Source organism: Pleurodeles waltl, chromosome 1_2 (genome assembly GCF_031143425.1).
Source record: "Pleurodeles waltl isolate 20211129_DDA chromosome 1_2, aPleWal1.hap1.20221129, whole genome shotgun sequence".
NCBI classification, from domain to species: domain Eukaryota; kingdom Metazoa; phylum Chordata; class Amphibia; order Caudata; family Salamandridae; genus Pleurodeles; species Pleurodeles waltl.
This window is the reverse complement of record NC_090437.1, coordinates 1,350,646,331-1,350,665,054: the sequence shown is the minus strand read 5'-3', so window position 1 is coordinate 1,350,665,054 and position 18,724 is coordinate 1,350,646,331. Positions and strand designations below refer to the sequence as shown.

The window sequence follows — 18,724 nt, the reverse complement described above, 5'->3', positions numbered from 1 at the left end:
GCGAGCACCGTTTCACGCATCCTCGTAGTGCCTGTTTCTGGCACTTCTCCGGGTGCTACCTGCTTCAGTGAGGGCTCTTTGTCTTGCTCGACGTCCCCTCTCTCTGCAGGTCCAATTTGCGACCTTCTGGTCCCTCCTGGGCCCCAGCAGCGTCCAAAAACGCCAAACGCACGATTTGCGTGTAGCAAGGCTTGTTGGCGTCCATCCGGAGGGAAAACACTTCTGCACGACTCTCCAAGGCGTGGGGGATCCATCCTCCAAAGGGGAAGTCTCTAGCCCTTGTCGTTCCTGCAGTATTCACAGTTCTTCAGCCTAGTAAGAGCTTCTTTGCACCAACCGCTGGCATTTCTTGGGCATCTGCCCATCTCCGAGCTGCTTGTGACTTTTGGACTTGGTCCCCTTGTTCCACAGGTACCCTCAGTCAGGAATCCATCGTTGTTGCATTGCTGATTTGTGTTTTCCTTGCATTTTCCCTCTAACACGACTATTTTGTCCTTAGGGGAACTTTGGTGCACTTTGCACTCACTTTTCAGGGTCTTGGGGAGGGTTATTTTTCTAACTCTCACTATTTTCTAATAGTCCCAGCGACCCTCTACAAGGTCACATAGGTTTGGGGTCCATTCGTGGTTCGCATTCCACTTTTGGAGTATATGGTTTGTGTTGCCCCTATCCCTATGTTTCCTCATTGCATCCTATTGTAACTATACATTGTTTGCACTGTTTTCTAAGACTATACTGCATATTTTTGCTATTGTGTATATATATCTTGTGTATATTTCCTATCCTCTCACTGAGGGTACACTCTAAGATACTTTGGCATATTGTCATAAAAATAAAGTACCTTTATTTTTAGTATAACTGTGTATTGTGTTTTCTTATGATATTGTGCAAGTGACACTTGTGGTACTGTAGTAGCTTCACACGTCTCCTAGTTCAGCCTAAGCTGCTCTGCTAAGCTACCATTATCTATCAGCCTAAGCTGCTAGACACCCTATACACTAATAAGGGATAACTGGGCCTGGTGCAAGGTGCAAGTACCCCTTGGGACTCACTACAAGCCAGTCCAGCCTCCTACAGTAGACGCCCGCATATGCCAAAGAGTTGATAAAGAGGTCAGATCTCGGCTGAGATGCGGGTGCCCCAGTACAGATCACTGAGAGCCCAGAAATAGAGCCCAAGCCGGTGATGTGCCTGGAAGAGTTCTGCAAGGAGCCCAGGAGGGCAGTGATGATGCTTGGCACAGGTGCAGGACAAGCTGCTGGAGCTCTAGGGGCCACTGATGAAGATGGTAGACTTGGGTCTCCACCGGAAGCGCTCTAGGCTCCCATGGACCGTGAAGTACAATAGGTTGGGCCAACGAGCCGTGTGTCTCCTGGGTAATGCGAACTCTGCCCCCTGCGTTGAACGGTCGGTTCTATTCTCCATCCTCGGGGGGGGGGGGGGGGGGGGCGGGGGGGTGACGCAGGCGCCGCCCCCGGGTCACACTGAGGCCGCCTCAAGCGCTTGCGCGCCGGAAGTCGACGGGGGCTCAGCCTCGCGCCGCCCGGAAGCCCCGCCTTCTCCTCTCTGCACGCTCTGCTCTGCCGCCCGTGACCCGGAAGTACCAGCTGCAGCGGGGCCCCTGTGCGCCTCTTTGGATCGCGCGTGTCGATGTACTTCCGGGTCGGGCCGAGCCGCTCAGGGCGCAGCTACGGCCCTCTCCCGCCTCTGTTTCCTGGTACGTCACTTCCGGGCTCCAAATTTGAATCCAGAGGTTCGAGGAGACAGGTGAGTGCGGGGGCGGAGGCTTGTTTACGGGGTACGGAGCCCCCCCGGATCCCCGCGAATGAAGGAGTCTTGAGGTTACCACCTTTATATAATGTGTGTGACACAATGTGAGGGCCCAAGAGGCGGTACAGGTCACCTGTGGATGCAGCGGGTCCGGCAGGGAGCGCACACGGCCCCTTACTTGCATCGAGCACAATGCGCAGGTTTACATTTACTAATATGCAGAATGCACTCAATGCAAACAGTTTTTATGATTGTCCACAGCTCAGGCCCTCTTACAACACCTCTCACAAGGAACAATCTCTCATCAGAAAGCTTAATGTGCCTCTCCTTGTCCTCCACCCACTCAGATCTCATCCGTTTCCCTCAGTTACATCAGTCTCACATATACAAATGACAGACACGCAGCATATCTTTCAATACGGTTTAATGCATCGTAGACAATAAAGCATGTACTGCAATAACCAGGATGATAAAGCTTGACCGGATTCAAATTGTAACAAGGAGAGTAAAGCATAGAAATAATGCTACCGTATTGTCACTATGTCACCAGAGTAGATAGACTAATTCCTACTTAGACTATAGTAGAACACAGCATGTTTATCTCTAGTTCTGCCCTTCAGATTCCCCTGGGAAGACATCATCCCCTATAACTGAGCAAAGGCCTGAAGTCTGCATAAGCAGCTGTAGCGAAGCATTCAGCAATCAGCATACAGTTGTGGTCCTCTCAAATCAAATCATTAGCATTTATAAAGCGCACTACTCACCCTTGCGGGTCTCAAGGCGCTAGGGGGAAGGGGGGGTTACTGCTGCTCGAAAAGCCAGGTCTTGAGGAGTCTCCGGATTGCGGAGTGGTGGGGAGGGTGTTCCAGGTCTTGGCTGCCAGGAAGAAGAAGGACCTCCCACCCGCCATGGAGCGGCGGATGCGAGGGACGGCACCGAGCGCAAGGCCAGAGGAACGGAGGAGACAGGTGGGGGCGTAGAAGCTGAGACGACGGTTGAGGTATTCCAGTCCCTTGTTGTGGAGGGCTTTGTGTGCGTGGGTGAGAAGTCAGAAGGTGATCATTTTGCTGACTGGGAGCCAATGCAGGTGTCTCATGTGGGCAGAGATGTGGCTGTTGCGGGGTACATCGAGGATGAGGCGGGCCGAGGCGTTTTGAATACGTTGCAGGCGTTTTTGGAGTTTAGCGGTAGTCCCAGCATAGAGGGTGTTGCCGTATTCCAGGCGGCTCGTGACGAGGGCATGGGTCACGGTTTTTCTGGTGTCGGCAGGGATCCAGCGGAAGATCTTGCGGAGGGTGAGGAAGCAGGCGGAGGACACGGCGTTGACTTGTTTGGTCATGGTGAGAAGAAGGTCCAAGATGAAGCCGAGGTTGCAGGCGTGGTCTGAGGGGGTCGGTGCGGTGCGAGGGCCGTGGGCCACCAGGAGTCGTCCCATGCGGTCGGGGTGTTGCCGAGGATGAGGACTTCCGTTTTGTCAGAGTTCAGCTTTAGGCGACGGAGCCTCATCCAATCTGCAACGTCCTTCGTGCCATCTTGTAGGTTGGTCTTGGCGCTGGCGGGGTCCTTGGTGAGGGAGAGTATAAGTTGGGTGTCGTCGGCGGTGATGATGTTGTGCTTGCGTGCGATGTCGGCGATGGGGCTCATGTAGACATTGAAGAGTGTCGGGCTGAGCGATGAGCCTTGAGGTACGCCGCAGATGATCTCGGTGGGGTCTGAGCGAAAAGGTGGGAGGTAAACTCTTTGAGAGCGGTTTGAGAGGAAGGAGGCGATCCAGTCCAGGGCCTGGCCTTGGATCCCGGTAGAGCGGAGGCGGGTTATTAGGGTGCGGTGGCAGACGGTGTCGAAGGCAGCCGAGAGGTCGAGGAGTATGAGGGCGACAGTTTCACCGTTGTCCATCAGGGTTCTGATGTCGTCTGTGACTGAGATGAGGGCGGTTTCGGTGCTGTGGTTGGTACGGAATCCGGTTTGTGGAGGGTCGAGAAGGTTGTTGTCTTCCAGGAAGTTGGTAAGCTGTTTGTTGACGGTCTTCTCTATTACCTTTGCAGGGAAGGGGAGGAGCGAGATGGGGCGGAAGTTTTTCAGGTCGCTTGGGTCAGCCATAGGTTTCTTTAGTAGGGCGTTGACTTCAGCGTGTTTCCAGCTTTCGGGGAAGGTAGCAGAAGAAAATGAAGAGTTGATGACGCCCTGGAGGTGCGGGGCGATGATGTCGTCGGCTTTATTGAAGATGAAGTGAGGGCAGGGGTCCGATGGGGCGCCGGAGTGGATAGAGTTCATGGTGGTTTTGGTTTCTTCAGTGTTGATGTGGGTCCAGGTGTTGAGGGTGATGGCCGGGGGTGTGAGTTGGGTGATGCTTGGTTGGGTCTGGAGTCCGAAGCTGTTGTGGAGGTCAGTGATCTTGCAATGGAAGAAGGTGGCAAGGGAGTTGCACAGGTCTTGAGAGGGTGTGACGGCGTTGGCGCTGGAGAACTCTTTAACGATGCTGAAAAGCATGCCAGTCCTCTGACTGGAATCTCCCTCTAACGTGTAAGGGACAAGGAAGTGATTTTATAATAAAACAGCTGATGTTCTGAGAAAATGTCCCTACCTAAGGATGTGTGTTTTTCTATGAATACCAGAGACAAAACTTTTACCACGTTCACCGGCACCCTATCTTATTGCAGCCTTGAACGAAGCACAGAGTGAACAAGAATGTCTTGTTTAAGAACGTAGTGCTGGCCTAGGCAAAAACTGCTAGATAGAGAAAAATAAAACAAGACCACGAAAGTGGCTATTGTTAAAATAATAAATGAAGCTGAATAAAATATATCTAGGTTAAAGTGCACAGCGGCAGGCCTAGTGTGCTAAAATAGTGTGCTTTGATCTGTAACTAAAATGGCTACACAACACCCGAACCATCATGGAACTTCAATATTGTTCTCACCAGGCATATGGCCCCCTTTTGAGCCTTCCCACTCTTGTCCACTCCAGTTCCTTTCAAGGAAAATGGCTTTTCCTTACAGGTTGTAAATGAGTTCCAGGCATTAACCTTAGAAGACCCTTTCTTTAAGGTACACAGAGACAAAATTGTCCTTCGCACTAATACAAAATTCCTTCCTCAGGTGGTTTCACAATTCCACCTCAACCAATCAATAGAACTCCCTGTGTTTTTCCCTCAACCAGACTCAGTGGCAGAAATGGGTCTTCACACCCTAGATGTCAAACAAGCTTTCTTTTATAAAGATAGGACAAAACCATTCAAAAAAGCTCAAGAACTATTTGTTGCTTTTTCTAAAACCTCCCAAAGGAAAGGCCCTTTCCAAATCAGGTATTGCCAGGTGGATAGTCAAATGTATCTAAACCTGCTATGCTAAAGCAAAGAGAATCTTGTTAGTTCCTCCGAAGGCTCACTGCCTTGCAAAAATGCGAGCTTCTGTGGCCTTCTTAAGCAACAACTTTCAAATAGCTGAAATATGCAAAGCAGCTACTTGGGCCACACCACACACCTTCACAAAACACTACTGCGTGGATGTGTTAGATTCACAACAGGCCAAAGGTGGCCAAGCAGTACTCTGTACTGGGCACCCTGAGAGCGATACAGTGCTAAGACTACTGAAGTAGTGAAAAAGAGGGGGTGAGTTAAAGAGCAGGAATTGTAAGTGATCTAGGTGACTGCTGAATTAACAGCTTCTGATTATTCCTTGTAGGTCCTTCTGCAGCACTAGTGCCACGCCTACTCTCGTTTCTGTACACCATGTGCGCTCCGCGAGAAGCAGAAGGGTGCTCCTAATACAGGACCAGCCCAACGGAGACTGTGGTGCTAACGCCCTGCCCACCATTGCTCTTCTCGCTGTGCTATCAAGCTATCCTCGATGCCTTGGACCTGCAGCCAGGGACCCCATGCACAGAGCCTTGGTGAGTGCTCCTATATTACTTGACCCCGTCTGCACACAATCGTTACCAAGTGATATAGCTGTGCATGTGATGGCGACCCTACAGTGTAGCTCCCCTTGTGAACATGAGTCGTAGCTGTTGTGGCAGGGGGAAGGGGTGTAGTGAGATGCAACAATGGAGATGGACTGACCCTGAGATGGAGATGAGGCTGTAACAATGACCAGGTTCACCCTCGAGATGTAGCTATGGTCTCACATTTACCTATGGGGTGCCTCTTAAGATGTCTGACTTTTTCTTTTTGGGGTTATCACCCAAAGATGCCGGTGTGAAGGAGCGTCAAAGAGTAACTATGAGCTGATGGTGTCCTTGGGGCGTACCTGTACAGGTAATGGTGACTGTTGGTTCGCTGTGAAGGTAATGTAATGGTTTTGAGGTTTTGCTGTGGAGGTGATGGAGACTTTGAGTGCGTGGTCTTTTCCTGACGTCTCATTCTGCAGTTGATGTCCTTTTCCTAAGGTCTTACTTTGAACGTGATGATTTTTCCTGACATTTTGCCTTAGCAGAGATGTTACTTTCTGAGCTGTCGCTGTGAAGGGAATTACCCTTTTCCCTGAGATGGAATTGTGGAGGTTTTGATTTTTAATTCGAGTGTTACTGTGGTAAGGATGATTTTTATCCTGAAGTGCAGCTGTGGTGGTGATGTTTTTTCTTGAAGTGTAACTGTGGTGGGAATTCTCTTTCCTGAGTTACTGCTGTGGCGGTGATGACCACAGTCTGAAGTGGTGCTGTGAGGCTCATGTTATGTGTCTGAGAAGTACCTTTAAAGGTGTTGTCTTTGCCTGAGGGGGAGTTGTGAAGGTGATGCTCTCACCTTGCGATGTTTCTGTGACACTAATGTTCTCCTGTGTCTTCTAGCAGTGAATGCATGTGCACGCCCCACTGCCCCCACAGCTATGAGTGCGCACGTAGACCACGCAGGAGCGATCAGCACAGTGGAAGAGCAGCGAGCCCGCTGGCAGCGAAAGAGAGTGCGCACTGCCGAGGAGCTGGTGGAGACGGAGCGCAAATATGTGGAACAGTTGGGCCTGGTCACCACGGTGAGAGCTGGTGCAGTCATTCTGGTTGGATCACAAGGGCACTGCTCTTGTGAGATTGTACGGGTAGTGTGCAACCTTGTTTGTGGGGGGGATCCTGCCCTTGTGAGAGCCATTTGACACGTCTTGCATCATAAAACGTACCTGTGTCATGGATACACCAGAATTTCATTAAAAATGTTGTCTGTTACTTAAAAAGATAAAACGGACAGCTTTTGGCTGATACATTTTCTTTACCAAACCGAGGTGACTGTACAAACAATACCTATCTACAGTCAAAGGTTTAATACGACTTGCAGACAACACAGAGATAATACCTTTGGGTTAATGAAGGTACCGCTCACAGAACGCACAAGACCACGTCTAGGAGGGCGGACTACCACTGACCAAGAGCAGAGGTCCGATTATCCTGCAGTGATTACCAGTTACTGGGTAGTAACTATCAGCAGAAGGGGATGCAAATGGAAAAATAATCCATGTGAAGTCTGCCCTGCGCACTTTGCATGCCCTAATCCCAGTTTGTATGCACATATAAGTAAATCTGGTGCAACAACTGTACATCTCTGCGCTCTAAGGTACAAATCTAATTTTCGCTGCTGTGCTTCTGCATCTGAAATTACTGCAGTGCTCTAAACAAGTAACAGCATTTTTATCCTGGTGCCTGGCTCTGACAGCCTTGTATGCATTGGGGCAAAAACTGCATGCCCCTGCAACAATGTGCACACCTTCTGCTGTTCCTTAAACATTATCGCCATCTTTGGGGGAACAGATCCCTGGAAAGAAAGGAGGATTTTCAATGCTAAGGCACACTTACAGGAGCGAACAGACCAGAGACCATGTACCCTCCGCCCTGGCTTCCTGGACCAAAACCAGGTGTTAATCAGCAATGCACACAAATACAATCTTCATGTACATATCTGTAGGAAAACGGCTCTTTGTTGCAGTTAACCCCCCCCCCCGCCTCCCCCCCAACACACACACTCTTTGCCTGATATTGATGATGACTTGACTGAGAAGTGTGCTGGGACCCTGCTAACCAGGCCCCAGCACCAGTGTTCTTTCACAAAAAATGTACCATTGTTTCCACAATTGACACACCCCTGGCACACAGATAAGTCCCTTGTAAAAGGTACTAGTGCTATCAAGGGCCCTGTGACCAGCATATATTGTGCCACCCTAAGGGACCCCTCACCTAACACATGCACACTGCCATTACAGATTGTGTGTTGGTGGGGAGAAAAAGGCAAAGTCGACATGGCATCCCCCTCAGGATGCCATGCCCACAAAATACTGGCCGTGGCATAGGTAAGTCACCCCTCTAGCAGGCCTTAAAGCCCTAAGGCAAGGTGCAATATACCACAGGTGAAGGCATAGCTGCATGAGCAATATGCCCCTACAGTGTCTAAGTCTATTCTTAGACGTTTTAAGTACAGTGTGGCCATATTACGTATATGGCCTGGGAGTTTGTCAAAACGAACTCAACAGTTCCATAATGGCTATACTGAATACTGGGAAGTTTGGTATTAAACTTCTCAGAATAATAAACCCACACTGATGCCAGTGTTGGATTTATAAAACAAATGCTCACAGAGGGCATCTTAGAGATGCCCCCTGTATGCCAGCTCTACTGATGTGTGACTGACTGGTCTGTGCCAGCCTGCCACTGAGACGAGTTTCTGCCCCCCTGGGGTGAGAGCCTTTGTGCCCTCTGAGTCCAGAAACAAAGCCTGCACTGGGTGGAGGTGCTTAACACATCCCCCTGCAGGAACTGTAACACCTAGCAGTGAGCCTCAAAGGCTCAGGCTTCGTGTTACAATGCCCCAGGGCACTCCAGCTAGTGGAGATGCCTGCCCCCCCTGGACAAAGTGGTGACTTTTGGCGCAAGTCCAGGGGAGATAATGAGAAAAACAAGGAGTCGTCACCCCCTCAGCCAGGTCCACCCTAAGGTGCCCAGAGCTGAAGTGACCCCCCTCCTTGGAAAATCTTCCATCTTGTTTTGGAGGATTTAGCCCAATATGGATAGGGATGTGCTCCCCTCCCCAACGTGAGGGCGCATAAGGAGGGTGTAGCCACCCTCAAGGACAGTAGCCATTGGCTACTGCCCTGTGACCCTAACACACCCCATAATTCTGTATTTAGGTGCGACCCTGAACCCAGGACTTCAGATTTCCTGACGACCTGAACAAGGAGGACTGCTGACCTGAAAGCCCCACAGAGACAACAGTGATGACAACTGACTGGCCCCAGCCCTACCGGCTTGTCTCCAGACTCGAATGACCTGCAACAGCGACGCATCTGACAGGGACCAGCGACCTCTGCCGACTCAGAGGACTGCCCTGCATCTAAAGGACCAAGAAACTCCAGTGGACCGCGGCACTGTCTCAACAACAAAGAAGAAACCAACTTTAAAGAGACTTCAGCCTCACTCCTGAAGCGTGAGAAACGCTCTGCACCGACGCCCCCGGCTTGTGTCTAGAAGAACCAATACTGCAGCAAGCACCCCCAGGTGACTCCCACGACGTGGCCACCCTAAGACGACCTCCCTGCACCCCCACGGCATCGCCTGCAGAGAGAATCCAGAGGCTTTCCCTGACCGCGACTGCCCGGTAACAAAGAAACCCACGCCTGGAAAAAGCACTGTGCCCGCAGCCCCCAGGCCCGACAGGAGCAGGAGTGACCAGCAGGCGGCCCTCACCTTTGCCCAGTCGGTGGCTGGCCAGAGAAGCCCCCCTGTGCCCTGCCTGCATCACCTAAGTGACCCCCAGGTCCTTGCATTGAAACTAACGTAAAACCCAACACATACTTTGTACACTGCACCTTGCAGCCCCTGTGCCGCTGAGGGTGTATTTTGTGTGCCTGTTTGGATGGAAGTGGCTGAAGGTCACAGAGGACACCCAGTGTGTGCCCAGGAGAGAAGTGTAAGTAACTATCAGACAGCCTACCTCACATCAGCCCAGATACTGGAGAAGCTTTGTTAGTCTCCTTTTCTGACAATAACTTTTAAACAGAATTCAAGTACTCCAGTTATAAACAGCCATCTCTGCACCCCACAGAAATATCCAGCTTTCGTCCCCTTCCTGGCACTCTATTTCTCACTAATCTAGTGACTCAACAGATGCCTCATGATCTGGAATCAAATGGTCTACTTGACGATAGTCCATATGGTTTATTCTGACTGTGAGACTGAGTGTTACTTACATGGTGTCAAACCAGACCCTGTGATGGTCGACAAGGGCTCAGTTGTCCTGCGGATTTCTACACCGGTCATCTGCCCATGACACATTCTGGTGCACGCATTACTGGAGGTGACGGGTCCAAGTATGACTCTTATGTGCGGTCCCTCCATGATCTAACTCAGCTTGGTGTTTTCATATCTAGTCTGTCAGCAGCCTGCTAATATTTCTATTCTTGGGTGACATCTACAAGGAAAACTACAGATATAAGCAGCTCTATAGAAGTTGTGACGAAACGGATGGGCATGAACTGTCGTGCCCTGGATTCCATCAGGACTGTGTTCTCGGCTGCTACTAAACTGGGCTTCTTTGTGATGAACTGACCCTGGAAGGACTACGGTCTATTTTTCTAAAAAGAGATTGTAAGCCAATTTTGCTTTGATCTCTCCAGTGCTTTGTAGCTGTTGCACAGTACTGGGATACCGTCTGGGTTAGAGCTTTTACAGTTTCACCTGGTTCGGAGGGAGTGTATGTGGTATTTTAAGGATCAAAGGGGGCAAGATGAGAGGGAGCTGGTTATTTGAATATTTGCTGCATTGTTTTGTGTTCTTAAAAGAAGTATCTTCATCTTTCTCTATTAGAATAGCGTTGGGGTGGGCCTTATAGATCAGGGATGTTGTTCCAGATCCTGGGTGCAGAGATGGTTAACTCTGTCGTAGGACACAGAATCCTCACAAAAGATTCACATGTGTTTCTTTATTGTCTGTCTGTTTTGAGATAGTTTAGAACCATGAGATGTGAGCTACTGCATTCCAGCGACTACATGTGGAGGTCAATCTTGGCCATTAGAGAAACTTTAGAGAGCTTTCTACCACTGCAAGTTATTTTGTGACAGTTCAACTCTTTCCACTCAATAAACCGGGAGCAGATGGTGCATTAGCCTAAATGGCTTGGCAATTGTCGTGCAGATATCTCGTGGAAGTACAGAATACACTGCAGTCTGTTGGGAGCCAGTAAACGGCGCATGTTGTACTGTTGCATCGCAGGTTTCCTTACAACAGGATTTTCTTGGACCGCAGAGAACCATTCTCTCGCAGATAGCCTGTGAAAACATCAACTGAAATCTTTCAACTCTTTGTGCAGCTGGCAACCTAGACTGGTGCTGTGCCATCCGAATCTAAACTGGTATGACTTAATGTCTCCTGCATGGTTAACGGGCAAGTACCCTGCCCTGAAGGCACGACTGAGGAAAAGTGATATCCTGACCTTTACCTTAGCCCTGGCGTATTACTAATATAGCAAGTGCGCAGAGACCTAGGCCTGTCCCTGGCAGTACAAGTCCCAGGACCTGTTGTGTGACCAGGAAGGACTTAGCAAGAGTGCCCTCTAAGTGGGCAGTGTCCTATCCATGCCCTGAGGATATTACTTAAAGCGGGGTGACCGCGTGTAATGTTTTTCACTCAGTAATGTGACCAGACCTTTTTCCTCTTTCAGTGAACGTGCAGTCCCCTGACGTTTCTTGTGAAAAGTTCTGCTGTGATGTTAAACCCAGAACCACGCGCTGACATCTGGTTTGCATGCCGAGCGCATGTATGTGGATTGTGGAACATATATTGTACTAGTGTGATGTTAAACCCAGAATCATGCGCTGACATCTGGTTTGCTTGCCAAACGCATGTATGTGGAGTGTGTGCCACACATACCATACTAGTGTGATGTTAAACCCAGAATCATGCGCTGACATCTGGTTTGCTTGCCAAACGCATGTATGTGGAGTGTGTGCCACACATACCATACTAGTGTGATGTTAAACCCAGAATCATGCACTGACATCTGGTTTGCGTGCCTAATGCATGTGTGTATGTGCAGTGTGTGGGACATATAATGTACTAGGACTCTGTTTTGAACAGGAGTACTGCGACCACTGGGACCCTTTTTAGACTCTGAAGTGAAAGAGGCTGGAGCTGGGGATTTTCCTCAGAAATTCAGTGAGGACCTCGTTAGCACAGCACAGCATTGCTGGTTAGTTCCTCCTGAGAACAGCCATTTGGTAGGGGCCAGGGGCGAGGACTTAGACTGCAGTTTCTATTTAAAATGCGGACTATTTAGGCCTTTTTGTTTGTCTCTGATTACGGCTTCGGGGAGGCTGGAGACAACCAGGTGCAGGCACCTCTCACAGTATTGTGCTCATGTTTCGGATACTCCTGCTTGGAGCCAGTAGGGGGACCTGCCGGACAAGCCTTAACTTTGCACTAAGTTGAGAGAACATCCTGAAAGTGCAGCTTTGAAGAGAACCAGCCCAAACTAGTTCTGAAACCTTAGACAGTGGGTCAGCATCATCTGTCTGAAAGATGTGTATACCTGTGGGATCCAGGCCACTCCACTTTACACGCTGCTGGTCCCAGATAGTCACACACGTAGACCACTCATATGCAATAGCTACTAAAGGGATGAAGGTAACACAGCCAATCTTTGAGAATCTCTACAGCCGCTATCTCATAATAATGATCTCATTAAAGCAGTCACAGTCTACCAGTGAGAATCTGAGCCCCCATGCTCTTCATCCACATCTCTTACCTCTCGCAGAGACTTAAGTTCAGAGTGGAGACCCTCCTGCAATAGGTAGCATAAGAAATCACACACAGGCTGAATCCTTTGTGCTGTATCACTGTGGCCTTACTGAATAGCTTAGTGGGAGCTGGTGACTACTTACCAGTCTCCTAGTGCTAGTTAAAATGTTTAGTAAAACAAGTGTAATAGTGGGGTATGCAATCAAATAATGTATTCTTACAGTTTCTCTTCTTTTCTTTTTTTTGCAGTATTTCGTTGAAATTTTAAAGGCAAAGGGAACGCTGCGTCAAGATATCAGAGAGTCCATTTTTGGGCCCATCAAATCCATCTACCAGGCCAACGAGTGAGTGAGCGGTAGGGCTGTGGTGTGTGAGGGTGGCAGAGAGTATTGAAGGATACCAGGGAAGATGGTGATGCACTAAGGAGATGGAGTGCCTGGACATTAGGATGTACATGGAGTGTTGTGACTGGCATCGTGGTGTGGGCATTGGGGTACTAAGGAGTCAGTGTGCGTAGATAATGTGATCGTGAGGTGGTGTGACTGGCATCGTGGTGTGGGCATTGGGGTACTAAGGAGGCAGTGTGCGTAGATAATGGGATCGTGAGGTGGTGTGACTGGCATCGTGGTGGCAGTGTGCGTAGATAATGGGATCGTGAGGTGGTGTGACTGGCATTGTGGTGTGAGCATTGGGGTACTAAGGAGGCAGTGTGCGTAGATAATGTGATCGTGAGGTGGTGTGACTGGCATCGTGGTGTGAGCATTGGGGTACTAAGGAGTCAGTGTGTGTAGATAATGTGATCGTGAGGTGGTGTGACTGGCATCGTGGTGTGAGCATTGGGGTACTAAGGAGGCAGTGTGCGTAGATAATGTGATCGTGAGGTGGTGTGACTGGCATCGTGGTGTGAGCATTGGGGTACTAAGGAGGCAGTGTGCGTAGATAATGTGATCGTGAGGTGGTGTGACTGGCATCGTGGTGTGAGCATTGGGGTACTAAGGAGGCAGTGTGCGTAGATAATGTGATCGTGAGGTGGTGTGACTGGCATCGTGGTGTGAGCATTGGGGTACTAAGGAGGCAGTGTGCGTAGATAATGTGATCGTGAGGTGGTGTGACTGGCATCGTGGTGTGAGCATTGGGGTACTAAGGAGGCAGTGTGCGTAGATAATGTGATCGTGAGGTGGTGTGACTGGCATCGTGGTGTGGGCATTGGGGTACTAAGGAGGCAGTGTGCGTAGATAATGTGATCGTGAGGTGGTGTGACTGGCATCGTGGTGTGAGCATTGGGGTACTAAGGAGGCAGTGTGCGTAGATAATGTGATCGTGAGGTGGTGTGACTGGCATCGTGGTGTGAGCATTGGGGTACTAAGGAGGCAGTGTGCGTAGATAATGTGATCGTGAGGTGGTGTGACTGGCATCGTGGTGTGAGCATTGGGGTACTAAGGAGGCAGTGTGCGTAGATAATGTGATCGTGAGGTGGTGTGACTGGCATTGTGGTGTGAGCATTGGGGTACTAAGGAGGCAGTGTGCGTAGATAATGTGATCGTGAGGTGGTGTGACTGGCATCGTGGTGTGAGCATTGGGGTACTAAGGAGGCAGTGTGCGTAGATAATGTGATCGTGAGGTGGTGTGACTGGCATCGTGGTGTGGGCATTGGGGTACTAAGGAGGCAGTGTGCGTAGATAATGGGATCGTGAGGTGGTGTGACTGGCATCGTGGTGTGAGCATTGGGGTACTAAGGAGGCAGTGTGCGTAGATAATGGGATCGTGAGGTGGTGTGACTGGCATCGTGGTGTGAGCATTGGGGTACTAAGGAGGCAGTGTGCGTAGATAATGAGATCGTGAGGTGGTGTGACTGGCATCGTGGTGTGAGCATTGGGGTACTAAGGAGGCAGTGTGCGTAGATAATGTGATCGTGAGGTGGTGTGACTGGCATCGTGGTGTGAGCATTGGGGTACTAAGGAGGCAGTGTGCGTAGATAATGTGATCGTGAGGTGGTGTGACTGGCATCGTGGTGTGAGCATTGGGGTACTAAGGAGGCAGTGTGCGTAGATAATGGGATCGTGAGGTGGTGTGACTGGCATCGTGGTGTGAGCATTGGGGTACTAAGGAGGCAGTGTGCGTAGATAATGGGATCGTGAGGTGGTGTGACTGGCATCGTGGTGTGAGCATTGGGGTACTAAGGAGGCAGTGTGCGTAGATAATGGGATCGTGAGGTGGTGTGACTGGCATCGTGGTGTGAGCATTGGGGTACTAAGGAGGCAGTGTGCGTAGATAATGGGATCGTGAGGTGGTGTGACTGGCATCGTGGTGTGAGCATTGGGGTACTAAGGAGGCAGTGTGCGTAGATAATGGGATCGTGAGGTGGTGTGACTGGCATCGTGGTGTGAGCATTGGGGTACTAAGGAGGCAGTGTGCGTAGATAATGTGATCGTGAGGTGGTGTGACTGGCATCGTGGTGTGAGCATTGGGGTACTAAGGAGGCAGTGTGCGTAGATAATGTGATCGTGAGGTGGTGTGACTGGCATCGTGGTGTGAGCATTGGGGTACTAAGGAGGCAGTGTGCGTAGATAATGTGATCGTGAGGTGGTGTGACTGGCATCGTGGTGTGAGCATTGGGGTACTAAGGAGGCAGTGTGCGTAGATAATGTGATCGTGAGGTGGTGTGACTGGCATCGTGGTGTGAGCATTGGGGTACTAAGGAGGCAGTGTGCGTAGATAATGTGATCGTGAGGTGGTGTGACTGGCATCGTGGTGTGAGCATTGGGGTACTAAGGAGGCAGTGTGCGTAGATAATGTGATCGTGAGGTGGTGTGACTGGCATCGTGGTGTGGGCATTGGGGTACTAAGGAGGCAGTGTGCGTAGATAATGGGATCGTGAGGTGGTGTGACTGGCATCGTGGTGTGAGCATTGGGGTACTAAGGAGGCAGTGTGCGTAGATAATGGGATCGTGAGGTGGTGTGACTGGCATCGTGGTGTGAGCATTGGGGTACTAAGGAGGCAGTGTGCGTAGATAATGAGATCGTGAGGTGGTGTGACTGGCATCGTGGTGTGAGCATTGGGGTACTAAGGAGGCAGTGTGCGTAGATAATGTGATCGTGAGGTGGTGTGACTGGCATCGTGGTGTGAGCATTGGGGTACTAAGGAGGCAGTGTGCGTAGATAATGTGATCGTGAGGTGGTGTGACTGGCATCGTGGTGTGAGCATTGGGGTACTAAGGAGGCAGTGTGCGTAGATAATGGGATCGTGAGGTGGTGTGACTGGCATCGTGGTGTGAGCATTGGGGTACTAAGGAGGCAGTGTGCGTAGATAATGGGATCGTGAGGTGGTGTGACTGGCATCGTGGTGTGAGCATTGGGGTACTAAGGAGGCAGTGTGCGTAGATAATGTGATCGTGAGGTGGTGTGACTGGCATCGTGGTGTGAGCATTGGGGTACTAAGGAGGCAGTGTGCGTAGATAATGGGATCGTGAGGTGGTGTGACTGGCATCGTGGTGTGAGCATTGGGGTACTAAGGAGGCAGTGTGCGTAGATAATGGGATCGTGAGGTGGTGTGACTGGCATCGTGGTGTGAGCATTGGGGTACTAAGGAGGCAGTGTGCGTAGATAATGTGATCGTGAGGTGGTGTGACTGGCATCGTGGTGTGAGCATTGGGGTACTAAGGAGGCAGTGTGCGTAGATAATGTGATCGTGAGGTGGTGTGACTGGCATCGTGGTGTGAGCATTGGGGTACTAAGGAGGCAGTGTGCGTAGATAATGTGATCGTGAGGTGGTGTGACTGGCATCGTGGTGTGAGCATTGGGGTACTAAGGAGGCAGTGTGTGTAGATAATGTGATCGTGAGGTGGTGTGACTGGCATCGTGGTGTGAGCATTGGGGTACTAAGGAGGCAGTGTGCGTAGATAATGTGATCGTGAGGTGGTGTGACTGGCATCGTGGTGTGAGCATTGGGGTACTAAGGAGTCAGTGTGTGTAGATAATGTGATCGTGAGGTGGTGTGACTGGCATCGTGGTGTGAGCATTGGGGTACTAAGGAGTCAGTGTGTGTAGATAATGTGATCGTGAGGTGGTGTGACTGGCATCGTGGTGTGAGCATTGGGGTACTAAGGAGGCAGTGTGCGTAGATAATGTGATCGTGAGGTGGTGTGACTGGCATCGTGATGTGAGCATTGGGGTACTAAGGAGGCAGTGTGTGTAGATAATGTGATCGTGAGGTGGTGTGACTGGCATCGTGGTGTGAGCATTGGGGTACTAAGGAGGCAGTGTGCGTAGATAATGTGATCGTGAGGTGGTGTGACTGGCATCGTGGTGTGAGCATTGGGGTACTAAGGAGGCAGTGTGCGTAGATAATGTGATCGTGAGGTGGTGTGACTGGCATCGTGGTGTGAGCATTGGGGTACTAAGGAGGCAGTGTGCGTAGATAATGTGATCGTGAGGTGGTGTGACTGGCATCGTAGTGTGACCATTGGGGTACTAAGGAGTCAGTGTGTGTAGATAATGTGATCGTGAGGTGGTGTGACTGGCATCGTGGTGTGAGCATTGGGGTACTAAGGAGGCAGTGTGCGTAGATAATGTGATCGTGAGGTGGTGTGACTGGCATCGTGGTGTGGGCATTGGGGTACTAAGGAGGCAGTGTGCGTAGATAATGTGATCGTGAGGTGGTGTGACTGGCATCGTGGTGTGAGCATTGGGGTACTAAGGAGGCAGTGTGCGTAGATAATGTGATCGTGAGGTGGTGTGACTGGCATCGTGGTGTGAGCATTGGGGTACTAAGGAGGCAGTGTGCGTAGATAATGTGATCGTGAGGTGGTGTGACTGGCATCGTGGTGTGAGCATTGGGGTACTAAGGAGGCAGTGTGCGTAGATAATGTGATCGTGAGGTGGTGTGACTGGCATCGTGGTGTGGGCATTGGGGTACTAAGGAGGCAGTGTGCGTAGATAATGTGATCGTGAGGTGGTGTGACTGGCATCGTGGTGTGAGCATTGGGGTACTAAGGAGGCAGTGTGCGTAGATAATGTGATCGTGAGGTGGTGTGACTGGCATCGTGGTGTGGGCATTGGGGTACTAAGGAGGCAGTGTGCGTAGATAATGTGATCGTGAGGTGGTGTGACTGGCATCGTGGTGTGAGCATTGGGGTACTAAGGAGGCAGTGTGCGTAGATAATGTGATCGTGAGGTGGTGTGACTGGCATCGTGGTGTGAGCATTGGGGTATTAAGGAGGCAGTGTGCGTAGATAATGTGATCGTGAGGTGGTGTGACTGGCATCGTGGTGTGGGCATTGGGGTACTAAGGAGTCAGTGTGCGTAGATAATGTGATCGTGAGGTGGTGTGACTGGCATCGTGGTGTGAGCATTGGGGTACTAAGGAGGCAGTGTGTGTAGATAATGGGATGTACACGGGGTAGTGTGACTGGCATTGTGGTGTAAGGGGTTGGTTTACTAAAGAGGCAGTGCGCGCAGATAATGTGACATGAGGCAGATGGGGTCCATGGCAGCCAGGCTAACTGGAGGTGAGTAACGGTGTATTTGGTGGATGCCAAAACAGCAGGATATCACGGTGGCCGTGTGTCAAAACATTACAGTGCAAGTTGCCAAGATAAGTGTCTAGAAGGTAATTTTAGGTCATTTGTGTATGAGGGTGCTAGAGCACCCGGGTGCCTCGGTTACGGGTGGTGGCAGAATTACGAGTTTGACTCTAATGCATCTATCATTTAAAACATGCTCATATAGACCAGATAGATGCAGAGTTTATATGTTAACCTCTTACTTGCAATTATAAACACCTGATGTCAAGGTGGATATCACCTCTTTGAAGGAGTGTTGGCTCCAGAATTCTTAGTACAGACGCAAGGTGAGTTGTGGTGCTTGGAGTAGCAACATTTTAATGGCTCTTTGGATCAGACGCCTGAAGTGCATAAAGTGACCATTTTGGAAGATATTTTTTAATTGTTCTTTTATAGTTTATGCAAGCATTAAGTAAATGGTTTTTGTGTGCTATGTACTGCTTTTTATATGTATTGAAGTTTTGATATAACTTTTTGTAATTTGTACTTTTCTAAATTTTTGTATGAGAATGATGGTCAGTCAAGCTGTGTTTGGTCATCACATGGCATTTGGTGGTGAAAGTAAACGAGTCACTGTTCCGATTGTGCTGGATTTGCAGTGGAATGGATTAGATGCTTTGTGGGGGGCACAGGAAGCCGCGGCTCATCACTACTTGCCCAAGCCTGGGCCCTGGCCTGCGCAGGCC

General features: G+C 50.2%; 1 protein-coding gene across 3 annotated transcripts in view; it reads left to right on the top strand.

The window, feature by feature from the left end:
- The first annotated feature begins 1,654 nt into the window (after positions 1-1,654).
- ARHGEF39 (Rho guanine nucleotide exchange factor 39) overlaps positions 1,655-18,724 on the top strand; it is a 75,629-nt gene continuing 58,559 nt past the window's right edge. The window contains exons 1-4 of one of the 3 annotated variants that reach the window (XM_069205766.1): positions 1,655-1,767; positions 5,454-5,661; positions 6,556-6,737; positions 12,727-12,821. In XM_069205766.1, coding sequence (XP_069061867.1) covers positions 5,619-5,661; positions 6,556-6,737; positions 12,727-12,821 — 320 coding nt within the window. In that variant the 5' untranslated portion in view covers positions 1,655-1,767; positions 5,454-5,618. The remainder of the gene's footprint in view (positions 1,768-5,453; positions 5,662-6,555; positions 6,738-12,726; positions 12,822-18,724) is intronic. The other 2 variants (XM_069205767.1, XM_069205768.1) reach the window with 2 other exon arrangements.